Source organism: Bradysia coprophila (genome assembly GCF_014529535.1).
Source record: "Bradysia coprophila strain Holo2 chromosome X unlocalized genomic scaffold, BU_Bcop_v1 contig_44, whole genome shotgun sequence".
NCBI classification, from domain to species: Eukaryota; Metazoa; Arthropoda; class Insecta; order Diptera; family Sciaridae; genus Bradysia; species Bradysia coprophila.
In genome coordinates, this window is record NW_023503337.1 from 394,217 (window position 1) to 415,256 (window position 21,040).

Consider the following 21,040-nt stretch of genomic DNA (forward strand, 5'->3'; position numbering starts at 1 on the left):
TAGAGACACATGAAAACTGTTAAAATTAAACATGTTTTTCGTTATAAATCGAACAATGAACCGAGTCTATGAGCGGTGTGTGTGTACAATTACTACGTAGATTTCGGTAACCTGTACTCATTTAATACCTGGTTTTAAGTTTGAATAGGCTTATTTCGTCGACGATTCTGTTTAGTTTATCATCTGTCCAATCTACCCCGATTTCCTAATCCATGTTAAATTGCCAATAAGAACTCATTCGTATACCTTTTAATTACTTGAACAGAGTTGAACACGTACTGCATTTACTGTGTATTATAATATGCGTTTGAAATCGTGGGCAAACGCAAATTACATCACCATCAATTCGAAATGGTATTTTATAATTAAAATAATTAAATCTAATCAAATGCAGTAATTTTATAATTTATCGGACATTTCAAAAATTTCCTTTATTAACAATGCTGATCCGAAAGGAATTTTTCTCTTTACGCTTTACATTTTATCATCGAAAGAAAAACCACTCCGTTAGTCGACTATTTCGAATTCTGTGCTGATATAAATGCAGGGCGCTCAAACTATGTGCACATTTTATGTGGAAACATTAAAGTTACATTAATTGCTGATCGTACAGATCAACTTTTAATGCAAAAGATATTTTTCGAGTATTTATGGTTCACATTGAACGTATATATGTATCTCGTTGATGCATTATATTCTATGCAATGGGTGGTGCATTAACTCGTTTCTGCTTCAATTGAATGATCATTACATATATTATACGCGACACATCTAATTCAGATCGCGAGTGGTTTTTTAAGCATGTAAAAGTAAATATTTCGTTGTGTTGTTTACCATTCACTTTTAAATCTGATTTCAGTTTATATTTTCTCGCTCGCTACAATCTTGTTTTTACGTTTTGCTTGTTTTTGCATAGTTCTTCTTTTGATAAAAAAAATGGGCGCAACTTGAAGCTATAATTAACAATAAACGCATTAGGAGCTTACGCATAAGTTTCACTCTGTTTGCGATTCAAAGTTTATAATGATACTTCGAAACGAGCTGCTGCACAATCGGATGGGAAAAAAATTATTTCTTGACCAGTCGAAAATTCGTTCATCTGCAAAAATATGTTTTTTGTTGTGCGGTTGTGCCTTGTTATATATACGTAATTTGAACATAATCCATAATTGACTACTCATTTCTGTTCGGAACGTTAAATTTGATATACATTTAAAAACTCCTCTCAAAACACTTTTTGTGTTAGCAAAAGAGCTTTACGTGATTAACATTCAAACATTTGTTTTCAGTTTCTTTTTACTGCCTTTTTTATCGCTCAAATTTTTTTTCGAAAAAAAGTATAAATTGGCCATGCGTGATGTTATGGCTGCACTCCATTTATTTTATCGTTCTTATGGATTTGGGGCTATTCAAAAATTCGTCTCTTACTTCTGCACTATGTGTAAACAAAAATGTTTTTTTCGAGACAGCAATTTAGATTTTCTTGAGCATGATTTTATTAACGATCGTGGTAATAGGATCTCAGTAAACATTTTTTTTTATTGTTAATAATAATCGATGGATTTTATTTAAATCATCCAATTTTACTAATAATATTTCTACGAAACAATAGTGTTATAAGTCCTATGACTCATGGCTATGAAGACGTCCAATAAATTAAATAAAAAGAAAATGTAACATAACCAACCACTATACCATTTTAAACATTTAAAACATTTTTATGTTTCATGTGGTTTTCTTCTTACCTTGATACCGATGGGAATTTCTTATAATTTCACTGAAACAAAATAAAAGAACCGAACAGCGAATTGAATGAGTCACCATAAAAGAAACTGAAGACAATGTAACCACACAAGCGATATACATAATTTTTCAACCGGAAATGTTTAAGAAGTTTTGCAGACATTTTTATTTCCATTTTATAAAATGTTGTATGTAGTAAGTTCGGCTTTGTATTATTTTAAATTTATTTCATTTTATCAGAACGCTCTACTCTACACATGTACATCAATTTCTAGCACATCAATTGTATAATGTAATGCAGTAGCCGTAATACATAAAACGTTTTTCTTTTCTTTTCTCTCCATCTCTCTTTAAAATGCTGGTTTTGTCATTTAATTTTGGTGGTTGAAATTGAATTAATTATATTGTTCGCGTACATGCATTTCCTTCACATCTCGTTGTCTTGAAGCATTTCACGTTTTTTTTATGATATTGGTGATAAGACCGGTACAACAAAAAAGCACCATGTCGAATGTATATATTATACCGGAGCAGGTGTCGAAAAATAAATAAATTTATTCGGGTTCTTTAAAGGCAACATATGGCGATGATTACATCGATTATTACAGAATATAACACAGAGTCATATAATTGGTTAATAAACAATCGCTTTTAGATGCTTACATGACCATGTGGTGGCTAGATTCGTATGTTTATATGGTTCATGAAATTCATTTTGCACACACGCGAAACGTTTGATTTCACTTCATAATAGTTTTGCCCATCGAGCAATGTTTTTCAGTTACGCTAACCGACACCGGTATGTGGTGCCACATTATTATATTTGATAGGCCAATTATTGATTACACATAATAATTTTCAAACAGCGGAAAATAAAAATTTTGTAATTGCCAAATAGCCAAAACGAACAATTTTTGTTGCGTTCCAATCGTCAACGTTATAACACTGAAGAAAATGATAATTTAATTCGGTTAAAATTTAGCACAACAATGCAGCAAAGTATCACGAAACAGTAAAATACCAAACCATTAAAAAAAACGATGCGAACAAAAATTAATTAAAATTTTCTAACAAAGACAAAACGACGAAACAAAAAAATGATTAAATTTCGATTTCAACGCAAAGACAAAGAAAATGTTAAAAGTGAAACTAATAAAGTATCGACAAAGAAAGAGTTGACTAGCAACAAAAAAGATGGGAAGCCACCGAAAGGTGTGAAAAAGGAATATTTGGATTGTGTTCGAGCGGTTGTTGTAAGTTTATTTTATTTAAACAAAAAAAATCAAAAATTTAAATGAAGTCTCTTGAGTCTCAATGATTCAACTCTGTAATCGTCAAAATTGCCTAAACCGCATTTCCATCTCTTTCACAGGAATTATTTCAACAATTACAAACGAGCTCAGAGCCAGCACTATGTCCAGAACCGCTTCGGCGAGCTCTGGCCAGTGGTCCACTAGCCGGACGTCGATTTCCACTCGGCTGTCTGGGTGATGCAGCCGAATGCTTTGAACTTTTGCTGCACCGTGTCCACTCGCACCTATCATCCGAAGAAAGTGATTCATGCGAAACGTCACAGTGTGTGGCTCATCGACGTTTTGCAATGCGTGTCGTCGAGCAAAGTGTATGTGAATGTGGTGCCAATTCGGAGCAGCTGCCATTTACGCAGGTTTGTTTTATTGGTTAATTCAATAATTTAACGTGATGATTTGTTGATGGTGTGGTCATGCATCACACGACCATAATGATGTTGCATCACTTATAAGAAAATTATCAATGATTTCGACCGAATTCAGGGTTTGATACTGGTTTTACCTTCTTTCCTTCTTTGTGTAATATATTCTACATCTGCCCGAAGACAATGAACAATGGCTGGTAACATTTGAATTTCTTGTTTTGATATTCGAAAGCATCTGATTGTTCTCTCGACAGCCGATACCATGAAGTATTATAAAATCACTACCTGACCGTAAAACGCTAGGTCTTCCTTCTTCTTTGATGAGTCTAAATAGACACGATTCATTAGGAAATGATTTTAAAAAAATTACATTTCTGATTAAGCACACTCAATGAAGAAATTAATTATGAAAAGAGCGTCTCATATATTAGATAAAGTGCTTCCATCACGCTAGCATAGAGCGAAGTCAGATTTTTTTTGTTCCTTCTTTCACAATGATATATTAGACACAAATATTACACGCATTTGCTGACATAATAGTGATTTATTTGTATTTGATCTAAACTCATTTTAACACGTACGAGGGAATCACGTATATTGCAACGAAGTAAGTGAACTCATAAATACGTTCGTACGTAATAGCTTCATTCATGATCTTTTTATTTTCTATATAAAAAAAAGAAGAAAATTCTTTTTACACAACATCTCTATATAAAATGCCACAAACACCAACTTCACGTCCTCTCTTTTGATTTAATAAAATATGTGCTATGGCTGTTTTATTAAATCGTTAGATTTACCAACGTGCACTGGTACAGAACAGGAAACGTTTAAAATACTTTCAACGCGTTAATGATATTATGGATAGGTTTTGCAAAGCGTCTAAGACGAGTGTATCACTTATAATCATCGATAATTACAAGATTTAGTATACACATCCACCATTATGCTGAGAGCAAATTGTTATGTCAGCAAAGTTGTAACCAGCAACTAGAAAAGAAGAAAAAGAAGCAGGAAAAAATAGCGAAAATAATTAATAATTATCCAATGACTTCATGACATTTGATAGATGGAAATCTGTTACAATCTAACAGTAATAAGGAAAATATTTACTTATTTAATGAAGAAAGATGAAAAAAATTAAAAATAAATAAACAAACAGCGTAACAAGACGAACGTTTGACACTCATTCATTCTTTGCGACGCGACGTAACGATTTTTTTTTGTTATTGTAACTTTCATATAATTCGCCACAAGAAATGAATTTAAATACGAAAAGTATAACTCAAATGACAAAATAAGTTAAGTAATTCCTTTGATATCCGCTTTCGTGATTTCGAGTGAATTATGATCCGATGTGGTTTTTTTTCTTCTCTGCAGATTTTTTTCTTCTTCATCATCGTCATTTGTCTTTACTCGAAAAATTATCATTAATTTAAGTGATTTATCGTAACTTCTGTGCTTGTAATGTTCAAAATGTAAAATGCCATCACGACACGAATTGAATAAATGGTTAATCATTTTGAAATGCATTCGTAAACTTTTGTAACATTTAAATGCGCATTTTGTTCATCGCTAAGTTGTTTTGTTTATTCAAAAGTAGTCGACTGCATTCCATGGATGCGGCATTCTTTAAATCTATCTATTTCGTCTATTTGCTGAATAAACTTCACCACAGAGAGTCTGCGAATGTATTTTGTTAGAAGCATAAGTTATTATCGGCCTCTGAATTGAAATATAAATCTTGAGAGGTCTTAGCCGTTTCATCAGCTCCCAATTTTATAGAGTAGTTAGGACTCATAACGTATAACCGTCATATTAACTATGATTAAATAATAAAACTTAATCGACATCACTGGTCCAGAGTAGATCATAAACAATTTTTATTTACCTACTTACGGGATGAATCTCTACATGTACACATGCTGCCCATCATGAATATTTACCGTCAGATGAACGTTTGTCCATATGTCAACGTAATAATTATTTATGACGAAGATTTGGTCGAAAAATCATTTTTATAAGAAGCTCGTTTTCCCTTTAATCTTCTCGCCTCATAATTCAACAATTTATGGCTTAATGTATGACAACGAAAAATATTTAGTCATGAACGTAAAAAAAACGTTTTAAGAAAAATGAAGTAAGAGAGAGAAAAAAAACGTTTACACATTTATCATAATCCTTTAATGCAGCACTCACATAAATGGAAATAATCGGAAATGATGAACAATGTTGATTTATGAACGTTATTATCCATCAAATGCAAATCCAATTGGATATATTGATGCTCGGGGGCATTAGGTGAACACCTTTTTTTCTTGAATACTATTCCCATAATCAGAACCTGAATTTCCCAACAATGTAAGATGAACACCGATGCACACAGAAAAGATTGAGTTAAACCGAATATTCGGTAATTGTGGTACGAAGCTTTCAGTGTACAAGAACTCTTCGTACTATAATTATGCAAGTTTGCAGAAATTGCTCATCGAAATGTATTACTAATAACGAAATCATCGGTAAGCGGTAATATATTGTGGCTTGTTACATGTTACACTCGATATTTAGGTCACACATTTTCCAAAGAACGTTTGAACGTTTACTCACAAAATCTTTGTGTCCACCTTTAATTGCCATATTGACTCTTCAATCTTAAAATAATTTTTCATTTCATTCTTGGTGCTACCGACAGTGCTTCTATAAAAATAGTTGACTGGAACTTATTACAATTAGTAGATTCTAGGTAAAATACGAGATAAAAACTTGAATTATTACATTCCCTTCGTAGCTATAACAAAATTATCTTAAGTATTCCACCCGACTTTTATGTGCTTAAGCCACACAGTAACGATAATGATAATCCTAAATTGTAGCCGTTCATCTACCCGTATAAAATCCATAAAATAAACAATCTCCACACACATAGGATCGCTTCATTCGACACGATTATTTCGACGATTAAATCGACAAACATTTTTATATTGACCTCAATCCGAAGCTAATAACTTTTGGGATTGAGGCGTACGAGGTGTATATAATAAATTAGATAATTCCAATTAAAATTCCTTTTCCAATTGAACAATAAGCACAATAAGTAAACATCTTGTTATGTTACACATAATGTGTGCATTGCATATAATAAAAATACTCATCATACATGCACTGGCCGTGTGTGTATGTTTAGTGTTCACCTCTGGCAAATTCAGTAAGAAATATATTGTTGATGTACACGATCATTGAAAATGTTGAATCAAATAACCTGTCGTTTTGTTGTAAACAATTTGTTTAATGAGTTCGCGTTAGCGCAATGGTCTGTACAAATTAATAAATGTTTTTTTTTGTTTCTACGAAGTTTAATTAAATCTTTTTCTATAAAGTGCGTACAACCGTTTGATCGATTCAGAAACGATGTAGTTCAAGGTATTTGATGGCTGAAAGTTTGGAAAACTTACCGAAAATATTCCTTCACTTCATAGTTGAACATTTTACCAAAACTAATTACATATTGGTATATGGATAAATATTTAAAGACCAGCAACACTCGGTCTTCATCTGCCTCTTTATTATGAAGACATTCAAGTTTTTTTCTTTCTTTATTCAACTTGTTTGAAATATCAAACTCTTCAATAAAAATGATCCATCAGATTTGATTAAATTTCTCATTTTTCATTAAAATATTTAAACAAAATATTATGTTTATACATGCAGGCAGGTTCCTGTAATATACATACACACAAGCGAGTAAAGTTCATCTAATGTTTATAATTTGAATAATTTTTGACATGACTGGAATGTATCAATATAATAAATACGAGATGCCTTTAACTAACTCGAAAATTACATAATTTATCACTGATTATCCGTATGATGGGTTTCAATAAGTTTGTTTACATTGCAAGTATTCAAAATTAATTTAATTTGATTGTCTGTTACAAAATTGATTCGATGTGGTGCTTATGGGTATTATTCTAATTGTACGAGATTTATGGATGCTCATTATGATTGTTTGTGGAGAAAAGTAAATATTTAATGATAAAAAAACTGTTTTTCTCTATCATTTTCTACGTTGCGCTATTGTTAGATGGAGATAAAGGCGAAAAATAAATGACAAGTTAAAGGTTTAGATTATTCATTTTCTCTATCTATTTAAGTTCTTAAACTTTTTAATTTTATCATAAACAAAGTTCATCGCCTCACACATTTCAATATACAAGCGAACCGAAATTTTGTTCGTAACATTCACGAAAATTTTAATAAGCGCGCGTTTTTGATATCATCGTAAAATTAGAATTAAAATTTTTGACTCCAAACAGACAGAAAATTACGTTGACGGCAAAATGAGTCTCCGAAGAAAGAAAGAAAAAAAGGTTCGTCACATTGTTGATATCTTTCGTTTTTGTGGTTATTATATGATTTTTATGAAGATTATCTCGAAGATGAAAGATCGTACTGTTATGTCGTTTAGGAGAGGTTATTGTCGTCCATTGTTTACGTTTGTTTTTATTTGATGAAAAGATTATACGGAAAACAAATTTTTGAAAGATGAAAAAAACGAAACAATAACGAAAATAGAAAACGTAATTTGTTTGCTTCAATGTTTGTGATTCCGGGAGTGCTTTGTCAACAACTTTTTTTTCACAATTCAGATAAAATGGAAAAGACAAACAGACAAACTGTTAATTTGAATTGATTATAGGAAATGTAAAATTTCAAAAATATGAAGGACAAAATTGTTGTTGCTGCGATTGTATATAGTGTGACCCTTTAAATTAATAGAAGTTTTTATATTACGAGGCCCCTGACTCTGCATGGACTTCGGAACCTGGCCAATGTGAACTTCAACGTAGAAACTTCAGTCTAATGGCTTCATCAATAATTCATAAAAATATTTCCCTTCCAGTATCCTCTTTTGAAACTCTACAATTTTACGAATTCTAATATTTTACCGGCCATGTTTCGTTGTAAATTCCATTCCGGATATTTAGTTACCATAAATGTACGCTCGAATTGATCAGACCAATTTCACTCCTACACGTCAAGAGGTCAGTCTCTCAGATCGGCTGAGGTCAGTCCCTAATTGGAACGATTCTTTGTGTTAGTTTCCGAACAATATAATTAAGTAATTAATGTTTATCCAAGCATCATACAGTAAATTCTGTCCATTACACAATACATTGTGTCCATATGTAACAACAAAATAAAAATTAAAAACAAAAAATTATATTTTCCTTCAACTGTGAATTGGAACTAATAGATTTGTGATCTAGAAACGACCACACACATAACCACCATACACACAGTGTTTCTATGGCTTTATGCTCTGATCTAAGAACAGTTTTCACACAACAAAAGAAACAATAATACAATTTTCAAAGGTTAAAGACATTCTAATTCTGTTAGAATGGCAAGCCATGTAAATGGCCAGTAATAAAGCATTAAATCAAAACTACTTTATGTGCCAAACAATGTGTAATGTTAACGCGCTGTTCAGTTGATCGAAATTTAATTGTAAAGCGCTTATTCGTTTACAATTGTTATTATTTGCTATTTCATTTCGTTTTATTTCAATGACTCATTACACGATTCTTATTTCTTGAATGGTTCCACCCAAAGTCAGACGGAGAAAAAAAATATTTTTTTTCTGTTCGTTTAATTATGACGAAAATTTTTTAATTCTATTGTTTTCGAATTTGAAACAATTTAAATAATTAAAATAATTAAATCTTGAGCGAATAATTAAAATTTTCGGCAGGCGAAATGTGCACATGTATAGAAAACAACGAGAAGTTGTTGCATTGGCTAAGACTGTGACCATCACACAATTGCAGATGTTGCCAAATTAAAGACATTTTATGATTGACTTACAACATTAACATACGATGAAAGAGCATCAGAGCTCATTTTACGAATAGCAAGCGCATCACGGCATATACAAAATCGAAAATCTTTTACTTCATTGTTTTTAACATGCATTGGTAATCACAGATTGTTGTGGTTTTTTCGTCCACTCTAGCAATAAAAAAACTTTATAAAGTGAAACCTATACTGATAGCCGGACATCACGACACAGGGATTTAATTAATTCGTTATTTTTCTGGACAACCAAAATGACCAGAAAAATGTCGAGTAATCTAACGAAAAACCACAACAACCTAAAGCTATTACACAATGGGCTATAACTCAAATTGCTGTCAAATATCGTGAGAAACATATTAAAATTGATAGAATAAATCCAAGCCATAGATATTGTTATACGCACCAAACAAAAAAGGTTGTCATTTAATATCATCATCATCATCTTCTTCGCCTTCTACCATTGGCTGCCTAATTACTACAATTATTTCTCGTTGCTTCTTTTTAATGATATTTCATTAAATAAATTAAATAAATTTTTCACATTTCAGATGGTACATTATGTGTCAGCATCAGCATTAACATCACAAAATATCATCTCAACACAGAACCATCAGCAGCTCACATTTGGTCAATTATTACGAAGCGCCGGTAATATGGGCGACATTAGAGACTGTCCGGTAAGTTTTGATAATATAATTTGATATCTTTTCAATATCATTTCAATAACGTCGAGTGAAAACCATACGCCGCGGACTAATGCAATTTAACAAAAAAAAATAATTAAATTTCAATTAAATTCAAAGGTGTGATCAATGAACTATTACATCATTCTCATTCATTCATATTTTTTTCTATTTGCGGTTTATAAGGTAAATGCATTGCATATACAATATCAAGCTGTATATACATACGCATGAAATTACACAGCAATATCAACCAAGTCTCTTACGGTTAAATTGATATATTCGTTAAGATAGTCTTGTCACACTTTGTGTGATTGATGTTAAACATAATGTTGAACATTTGTACAAGAGGCGTTGTCGTCGTATGGTTCAACCAGAGAATATTAATTTCTTACAATTTTTTTTTTTAATTTTAAATCTCGAAAAATATTACACTTTAATGACCTCTAACCGAAAAAAAAGAAACAAATTTTCTACAACCGTTGTGTTATATTCCAACATTACAATATTTTTGCACACGATTTATTAGCGTAGTTTACATGCCTATATCTACATTATTAAAATGCTGAACAGAAATTCATTTACAAAAAAAAAACCGAATATTACATGGATATAATATCGCAGAGCTTGTGTAATGTGCGTTTTGAATATATTTCTGCTCAATATAATATCTCGAACGCTCAATAACAACTGAAGTGAAAGTTACATAAAATTATAATTGGAATAATAGACACGTATGAACCGAGGGAAACAGCACTGGAAAACATTTTTCAAATTTAATGCGCGGCATTTCCTAATATTAATGTTCCTTTAACCTTTCGTAAAGCGTATCGACTCGATTGAATCTGTTACTTCCTTTGTTCAACTTTTAATTCACCTATCTGTTGAGTTGATGCCAAATCTTTTACTTCTTTAGTTTTGCTATTCGTTTTGCTAAAACAACTGTATGTTGAACTCATCGCTGTTTTTTGTCGGCGTTGTCGATAGCAGACGACCTACGAGTAATTACTAGTCATGTGGGTCTGTGGTATCCCCGCGAAATCTGCACAAGTATTACATCCATTCAATTGAAACATTCCATTTATTTCGTCAAAATTTCGTTTAATATTTCCGAATCGATCAAGCAAATTTTTTTCTCAATATGATCACCGCTTTTCGTATTCGACGTTGATCTGTCGCATATATACAGTGAGAAAACATCGTTATACACTTCTCGTGTACTTTGTGATCGTTTCATCATGGACTGTAACCTAAATTTGGTGTGAGGCTTACAAACCTACTTTTATGCGAATAATTTAATGATAATCGATGATGGCTCTTTTTATGTATATATTCACATACGTATTGAATGTTGTCCATTGAATATGTTGTTGAGATTTATTTCGCTTCATTTATATTGACTTCGAGCATATTTAAATCACCAATCATTGACGTGGTGCGTATATATACAATTTCATTTGCGTCACGTTTAAAAGGCACAATTTTATGTACATATTATTTGCTGTGTAGTCAAAAACTGCAATATAATTTAAAGGTCGAAAAAATTTCTCTTAAAACAGAAACTTTTTTTTTTCGTGCATCGTAAAAAAGACCAGCAGAAAGTTGTTTGGCTAATTATTTATCGGACAATTTTCTTTTTTCGGTGAATCATCTTCGCGGAATTGAATGAAGAATTAAAATAGGAACCACGCGACCTGCTTTACCGTCCAGTAGCTCTTAGTGATATGCACTCTGATATGCGCTTTTTTTGATAATACAAAGGCATTTTGCTAATGCTTTAATATATGACCATCGTCACTGGTTACAAAACTCTAATGAATTTTTATTTTTAAATAAAACGGCGACAATAGCAACGTGTATTCACCTGATTAATAATTTATTCGGTTCCATCAGTGGACACGATTTAACAAATATCATTTGATGATAAAGTTAAAGAAGACTCACGAATTAACTCAGAAATAATATTAGCACAGCAAATATTACCATTTTTATTATATTTTCAAAATTATTCATTCGACTAAGATTTGTATGAATGAAGAATGAAGAAAAAAAAATCATAAATTCTGTGATTTAAACATTTTTTCTTCTTCTCTATAGTCACACACTTAGATTTATGCTAATGAAATATTATTTTTGTGTTGTTATAAAAATTGACCAATGTGTGTTCCATACAATACACGAACGAAAATCAATTCAACACAGAAATTAGCTAAATAAATTTATTAAAATATTCATTGATCATGTCAACCTTGAAGCATATTTTCTGCTAAAATATTTCTTTGGAACAGAATGATAGAGAGGAAAAAATTCAATCAAAAGAATTCAACAAGTAAACCCATTATAATATGTGATATGGAGATTATTTTGACTTTTTCCGTTTGATTGAGATCAAAACCTTCTTGCCAGTATTTATAAACCATTAAACTTGATCCATAGCACGTTAACACGATTTCAAATTTAGAAACAACATGCATGGAAACCGAACACAAGGTTAATTTGATGAATGTGTGTGACTTATTGTAACTTTGAACTATTAATATCAGAAAATTCCTCAAAAAAACAGATTTTATAAGGAAATTCCATAGACCGATAGCCTATGTGGTATTCAGTCCTTGTTTATTTCTTTGCCGTTAGACAAAAAAAATGGTGTCACAATAAAGCCAGTTTTGCCAATTGGAGACTGTAATTTGAAGATAAAGTTTTTATTGGAAGGCCTCTCGTGCCAGGCGAGTCAAATTTTCAACTTGTCTTTCACGAAAGGTCTTTCGATAGAAACGTTATTTCTAAATTTCATTCGCGTGTAATTGACGAGAAACAAATGTTTTTCGTATTACTTCGTAATAGGACTTTTTTTAACAATAAGACAGTGGTCTTATCAAGAAAAGACATGCACTTAGGCTCTCTTCCTGTCATAGAATAAAGTTTCCTTCAACGTTGTTGGTTTTTTCGTACCTGAAAAAATAATCGACTCAAATGTATAATTGTAGGAAACAAGAGTATTTTGAGGTCAAATTATTTAACAAATTTTTGTTTTTACGTTTCACAGGGCTAATAGTTCTATCTTGTAAAATTAGTCTCTTACAGTAGTGAAAGTTAGGAAAGAAATCGGTAACATTGCAGGCTTGTTGTGATAAAAAGCGCAACACAAACTGGTTAAATATATTTTCTTTGATAAGAGGCTAATGTTTGATTGTGTAGGATTAGATTTTACAGTAGAACCTTGATTCAGTGTATAGAACGACAGTAAAATTTCTTGATTGATAGAAGTAAGTAGTGAAAAGAGTTTTTTTTTTCTGGTAATCAGTTAACGAATACGATCCCGCCAACAGGCGGTATCGAACCATTCGTCTATTGACCATAATATTGACACACGAATAAAACAAAATTGAATTAATTTGAATCACAAACCACAGAATTCAATCAATGCATTTACGATTTACATTATGATGAAACTATTCGAACGAAAAACAAGAATAGATTGGAATGTAACTTGTGTACGGGAAAAAATGTAGGTAGTGTACTGTGAATAAAAGACATTAGTCAATAAGCGACGAGAAACACTCAGTAGAATTAATTTTTTTCGAATTGCAAAGGCAAAAAAAATATTTTTTTCTAAATTAAAATTAATTACAGAATGCCTGCGGTGCTAAAATTGGCATATGTCGTGCTTTGCTCAATCGTCCCGATGTGGTGTCCATTGGTATTGTATGGGATTCTGAGCGTCCTGCTGCAGACCAAGTGCATGCAGTACTGAAAGCTATCGGCACATCTTTACGTTTATGTGATGTGTTTCATCACGTCAACGATTCGAGATGGGCTCAATCCGTTGAACACGAATTGGTTGGAATTGTTTCTTACTACGGGAAACATTACACAACGTTTTTCTTTCACACCAAACTGAAGGTTTGGGTGTACTTTGATGATGCCAACGTAAAGGAGGTTTGTTTTTCATTGTTTGCCTTCATTCGATTCAGGAAATTAATTTTTTTTATGTTGATTAGGTTGGCCCTAATTGGGAATCCGTTGTGGACAAGTGCAGCAGAGGACGTTATCAACCATTACTATTGCTGTACGCCACCCCTCAACCGCAAAGCAATCAACAACAACAACCTGCTATTCAATCGGAAATGATAACAAGACGTGCAATCACTCCCAGCCCGGAAAAACCACCAATTGGTTCGACCCGTCGAGCGATAACACCGACACCGAATCGTACACCGTGTGACTATCAAAATCTTAGCGTCATTCAAAACAAAATCTTCCCGAACGATGATATGGACGAATATGTCCGACGAAAGTCACTGACAAATGCCCCCTATCAAAACTTAAATTCTTATCAAGAGAACATCTTCCCCTATCTAAATAATAGTAACAACAATGGTAGCAATAACAATAGCCTGAACGGCGATCCAGCCAAAGATGGATACATAAACCATCAATCACAAATCGCCCGAAAGCAGCCACTAAATTTGCATCGAAGTCTGAGTGCTGAATCGGCAACGGTACATCAGGACGGCCTATCAATTCCTGAACACTTAAATCAACCTCGACGACGTGATTCTGGTAACTGGAGCGGTGATAGAAATAGTGCAAGTTCATCATCGTCGACAACATTGGAGAACCCATATCTTTATCTTGTTGGAAAGCGAAATGGAAGCAGTGGGAGCGGTAGTCATCCGCCGAGCCCGACAAGAAACGGTCACATTTACGATGCCGGCTATGATAGCTATTCACTATCGTCGACCGATTCTTATCCTCCAAAACAGCACAATTCTCAGTTGGCCAAGATACCCGAGTCGGTAGTGGTACTATCCGGTGACTGTGAACGACTGTGCATGGAAGCCGATCAGTTTTTGGAAAAATCCAAGATAACAGAAGACGTACATGATCTTGAAACGGCGCTGGTTCTGTGTAATGCTGCTGCCGGCAAAGCTCGTGCAGCCATGGAAGCTCCGTACAGCAATCCCCACACAATGACATTCGCTAGAATGAAACATAACACATGTGTCATGCGAGCAAGAAGCTTGCATCGTAGAATTTTAGTCGAGAAGGGTGGCGAAATTATCAAGGATCAGCAGTACAATCATTCACGCGAAGGTAGCAACAGTAGTGTGAGACAATTGAGACAAAATCCCATCAACGATAAAAACACAAAATCCAATACGAAATCGATCGAAATCTATGCGACATTGCCGAAGAAAGGAAAGTCGCCGTTGAAATTGATGGAGAGCGAGAGTGTCATCGAGTTTGAAAAACCGAAACCGGAGCGGGAAAGTAGAAGTCTATTCGGAAGAAAAAATAAGGAGGACAAACGAAGCCGAAGCGAAGATCGGAATAAGATTTCGCGAGAATTTTCGATTGCAGAACCGCTACTGGCGAATGCTAAGGACACACTGAAGAAACATAAAGAGGATAAAGAGGAGAAGAAAGACAAAGACAAATCGGGAAAGAAACAACATAAAGTGCGACGAAAACTGTTGATGGGTGGCTTGATGAAACGTAAAAATCGTTCAATGCCTGACCTAACAGAAGCTAATGATGTTGAGCCTCAAAAGGAAGCTATCGTGCAAGTTGCTTCGGTGGATGACAGTTCACTCGGAATAAACAATTCCAATGCTATGAGTGGATATCTAAGCGAAGGTCACTTCGAGTACCAGACAATTTCAAGTACGAATCCAAATTTGGAACGCAGCAAACTCATGCGTAAGAGTTTCCATGGCAGTGGAAGACAATTGACTAATGTTAAGGTAATACCGCCACCGCCACCGATTCGCACGAACAGTACGTTGTCACAGCAACAGCTTCAGATCCATCATCAGAAGCAGATTGAACAAGACAATGTAAAGATTACACCGTTCCACCAAGCAAACGCTTCGGTCATATCGAACATGAGCTCCAATACGAGCATGAGTGAAGATTCTTGTCAAACAATTATAACTTGTGCTGTAGTGCATCAAGAACAGTCACCACTGCGGCCAGCCGATACACAGCAGCTCAAATTCCAACCATATCAACAACAAAACGGTGACTACGACGGAAGTGTCGATGAAGTAGACTGTCACTTCGGATCGAATCTGGAACTTCCACCATATCCCAGCCCACCGGTGTCGGCGATCCATTCAAGACAAGCGAGCGAAGACTTTCCACCTCCACCGCCTAACATGGAAGTTGAATCATTGAACGACAACAACGAAGCTAAAAACATGTCGGAACCGATCGAGGGAACGACTAGTATTCTGGTGCAATTGCAACAACGTCAACAGATTCTCAAAATGAGAATGAACGAACAGAGCAAACAGCAACAGATGCAGAAACAGAATCAACAACAAATCAACGAAATAAAAACCTCGGAGAGTTGGCTAAAAGAAATGCAAACGAAACAGTCGACTTTGAAGAAAAACGAGCAACAAAAAATGAATGCAACCAATGCTTCGATGAACAACAATATCAACAGCGTACGTGACTTAGCATCTCGTTTTGAGCAAATAAAATTGCCCGGAGACGTTCCACCCAATCAACCGCCATTACTGCGATCAGGCTCATCGCAAGAACTGCTGAGCAAACCGCAAATTCGTACTGGTATGAACGGTTTACCGGACTCGCTGTCACGATCGAATTCCACAGATGGATCAATCGATGAAGTTGACTGCGCTCCGATGAGCAACAAAATGAAGCAATCATCCTATTTGACCTTACCAAAGACGAGATTCGATATCAATCAGAGTCAAATAGCAGAGGAAATCCGCGAGGTTGAAATGTTGAACACAATGGTGCAACAGACGCTAAACAATTCGCAGGCGAACAAACAACGAACGAAAAAGAAGAGCGTTTCATTTTGTGATCAAGTGATATTAGTCGCTACCGCAGACAATCAAGAGGACGACGATTTCATCCCGAATCCAATATTGGAGCGAGTGTTGCGAACAGCCAACTACAATGGTGACTGCGATAAATCGTCATTCGTTCAGTCATCGTCGCATCAGCAGAACATAATGAGATTACAAAATGAGCCAGCGATGAGGAATGGTGTCAATGGAACGCAGAATGGTATTCTGAATGCTATGCAAAATGGATCGCAAAACGACACGACCAAGGGTAAAGTCGACCCGCAACGACAAATGGAATTGCAGAAACAAATTATTCAGCAAGACCAACGAGTCGGTTTTGGTTACCCACAAAACGGAAACATGAACGATCAGCAACAGAAGCAAATGATGTATCAGCAAACGAATCCGTCGCCAGTTGGTTTCGGTGAACATATGGCAAGATCACAGCAAGTTTATGTCACAGACTTGTCTAGAATGCAAAGCGTTTCGTCAGATATGCCTATCATGAATGGTCAACAACAGAGACAAGTCATTCCAAACGTTGCTACGACTCTACCCGCACAAATTGGCCAAGATATGCCAAATTATCAAACACACGATATCCGAAGGACAATTTTGAATGAGGCACCCAGGATGCAATTCGATGATACTCAACTGCAGCAATCAAATTACCAACCAGCTCCACAAAACAACGTTCAGTATTATGTTCAGCAGCAAAACCTGCAGCCAATGAATCGAATCATGCCGCAGCAGCAACAACAATCACAACAGTCGGCTCTCCAACCGAATGTCTATCAAAAGCCTCCTCTTCCGATGAATTACATTCCGCAACAACAACAACAACAACAACAACAGCAGCAGCAGCCACCGTATGTAAACGGATACAATAGTCATGATCAGGCGGTGCTGAATAAATTACAACAGCAGAACAGCTTGTACATGTCACCATATCAACGGGTACCGATGCCTCATGGATATCCAACAGATATGAGTAACTTGCCCAATCAACCAGCCAACATCAAACAATCGCCCACATTTCAGTCGCAACAGTCACAATACTTCTCCGCTCCGATAACAAAACCGGCCAATACGAAGAAAGTCAGCTTCGAGCCGGGCACCAAAAGCGGTTCCGACTGTGGACCACTAACGAATCAATCCGCCCATTCGCCCAACAATAATGGTACTGCCGCTATCGATCAACAAATGCTCCAACAGCCGACATTGAATGTGACGGCAATTCCGACAAGGGTGTACAATAACAATGCCATTGTTAAAGCGTCAGCGAAAGCCGTCTGTTGTAACCTTTGCCGTAAGAAGCATGTAATTTCACCAGCCATGTATTGTTCAGACTGTGAATTTTATATGTCACGATTTCAGCCTCGATGAAACCGCCGACAGTTTTTTGATTTAGGGAACTAAGATAATTTATTGTTTTAAGATCGAAAAGCAAAATAATTTCATTTTTGGAGACGAAATTATTCATTTCCGAGCAGATTAAGAAACGGTTTTTGGATTCTAGACAAATTGCAAAATAAATTTATTTTTATTGCAATTTGTGCAGAGGTCCGTACATCGATGACTTTGTGTTGCGTGGAAATGAATAATTTTATTGGTCCGAAAGTTTTATAAATAAATAAAAAGATGAATTTAGACGCAGAAAAAAAACGAAAAATTAATTTGAATTCAAATGGTTGAATTATAAACAAACATAAAGTGCAAATTTTTAGTAAGATCTCTAGGATTACGAAAAGTTTTTAGTGTTTAGACAACGAAACGATTTATATGAAAAATAAATGTTAAAATTTACTCTAAAATAACGGTAAGGTACACACTTAAGCGAATTTTTTTTATAAATATTTTGTCTTACAAAATTCCATTTCTTTTCTATATTTAATCAATTAACCTCTACCGTACACATGCAGACAAAATGCCGAGATTTATCAATAAACAAAAAATAATAATCTTTGTCTGCATGCGAACTGGTTAGTGTGCAAGAATGGTAAGTAAAAAGTATTTAAAATGCATTTCTATCATTAACCGCTTTCTTTATTAAAATGATAAAATAAAAAGAAGAAGAAAAATTGCTGAATTTTGTGATACATTTTTTTAATGCTTGAGGAAATATGTTTTTGATATTTCCGGGTGGTACTGCGGGAATGGGGGGAGAATAAATATTTTTTTTTGACATTTACATGAACAAAACTTACTTTCATTATATTTTTCTAGTATTATGAGTCTTATACAACTACGAATCTCTTGTATAGAATCTATATATAGAACCTATATACTTATATCCCCCTTTTTTATATATATATTGAAGCTATATTATATACATTTTATAATGATTTTTTAAAAAGAGAAAAACAGATGATCTAATAAAAACATTTTTCTTTCATTTCAGTTAAAAAAATTTTGTTTTTTTTTCTTACTCCATTTTTTATCCCTTTTGATATAATCTGATCATTTTCGACGTTACAATAAGTCTCTACGTCACCCAGTGCCTATTATCGAGAATTGCATATTATTTTTCGCAACAAGTGACGCAAAGTAGGACTTTCCTTTGCCTTTATTGCGAAAAACGTTGTATACAACTCGATGATGAATGCTTTTTTAGGCATAGGTAAATAAATAAGATGCCTTTGTGGCATAAAACGTGGTAGGCAACTAGATGCAAAGTATGTGAACTTTGCAGCTCGATTGCATAACAGGTATTTATGTAACTAGTTGCGAAAAGTGGTAGTTTTTGTCACTAGATCGCTTCGCTCGTTTGATAAACACATCGTGTGACAAGAACTACCACTTTCGCAACGTGTTGCATACAACGATTTCTGCAACAAGCTGCGAAAAATGAACTATTGAAGCAGCGCAGTTGTAGAAATAACTATTACACGTTTTATGATACGAAAACACGCCAAATCATGATCATTATTCGTGTAAAATGCTACTTCATGGTTTACCTCGTTTACCTTTAAGTGGTGGAAATATCTATATAGGCGAGTATATAGTCGAGAAAATTTTGGAATCCAATCGAAATCGACTCTATTTATTCCACTCCACATGCATTACCAACGTTACGACATTATAACGTTGAAAATGTAACTTCTTATATTTCTTCCACCGTAAATTGAAATTTTTTCATCTCAGCTGAAACTTTGGGAGCCTTTGTTTGGAAAAACGTTGACCTCGAAATAAAGAGGAAATTTCACTTTCTTAAGTGTCTTGTACCCAAGAAAAAATTTCCAACTTTTTTTCCTCACTCGGTAAGCTAATAAATATAAACATTTCTCTTGTAAACACACGATTTCGAAAATTCTTTTTACATGCTTTTGTTTTCCCAAGGTTCGAAAGTGGCTTATTACACACCTAGGGAAAACAAGAAATTTGGTTTAGGTTTTGAAATCATATGATAGTTATTTTCCTAACACATGCTAAAATGCTTTTTTAGCGAATGAGTGGTTTCCAGCTCTATCCGGAGGCGAGTGCTGGAATCAAATTCACTAAAAAAAGCCTTTTAGCATAAGTTAGGAACAACGTTTTTCCTGAACGACGTGGGAAATAAGCGACAAAGTCGCGATATTTCAACACTAGTTAGGAAGAATCCAAAGTATCGTTTTCGTGTGTTTATTGACAGCGGCCTCGCCTCGGATCAACAAAATTCAGACGAAAACTCTACTTTTCAACTTTTTATAACTTGTTATGTAAATAACTATTTTTGTGATTTGTAGCAGGCGGTGGCCAAATGACCAATTATATTTGAAAATGTATTTCGCACGATTCCCCACCTTCTGAAAATCGTAATTTCTGAACTTCAATGTGTCTCCACCACTTTCCCTTGCATCCATGGATTCGGCTACACCAAACGGTTCGCTTGTCAATTGAAAAAAAAAATTGTGGAACATTGTTCAGTGGTGATTGGTAATATCCAAAAATATCCAAAGTACATACATCCGCATGTTCAATTAATGTACATTGAATTGCACCTTGAAATCGCCGACAATCAGAAATCTTCTGAAAATCGTAGGGAAATCTCCTGAAATTTCAAAGTCGAATTTTAGAGAGTCCTGATTTTTAGTGATTGGCACCGATCATTGGGAAGCCTTCTTTGGTAATTTCAAATTGAGTGACGTGGAGAACACTATCAAAGACTAGGTAAATAAACTAAACGATATTTTAGGGAGTAGACTCTTTGACTAACACCGAGACTAATACATATTTCTTGTATTTTTTAAATCCTTAAAGAAGTGATCACAAAGAAG

At 34.4% G+C, this 21,040-nt stretch overlaps 1 protein-coding gene across 5 annotated transcripts in view; it reads left to right on the forward strand.

The window, feature by feature from the left end:
- The window catches only part of LOC119069991, a 78,801-nt gene extending 60,080 nt beyond the window's left edge, over positions 1-18,721 (forward strand). For 2 of the 5 annotated variants that reach the window (XM_037174233.1, XM_037174234.1), the window contains exons 2-6: positions 2,726-2,996; positions 3,116-3,409; positions 9,823-9,951; positions 13,591-13,896; positions 13,959-18,721. In XM_037174233.1, coding sequence (XP_037030128.1) covers positions 2,841-2,996; positions 3,116-3,409; positions 9,823-9,951; positions 13,591-13,896; positions 13,959-18,170 — 5,097 coding nt within the window. In that variant the 5' untranslated portion in view covers positions 2,726-2,840 and the 3' untranslated portion in view covers positions 18,171-18,721. The remainder of the gene's footprint in view (positions 1-2,725; positions 2,997-3,115; positions 3,410-9,822; positions 9,952-13,590; positions 13,897-13,958) is intronic. The other 3 variants (XM_037174231.1, XM_037174235.1, XM_037174232.1) reach the window with 2 other exon arrangements.
- Positions 18,722-21,040: the final 2,319 nt, after the last annotated feature.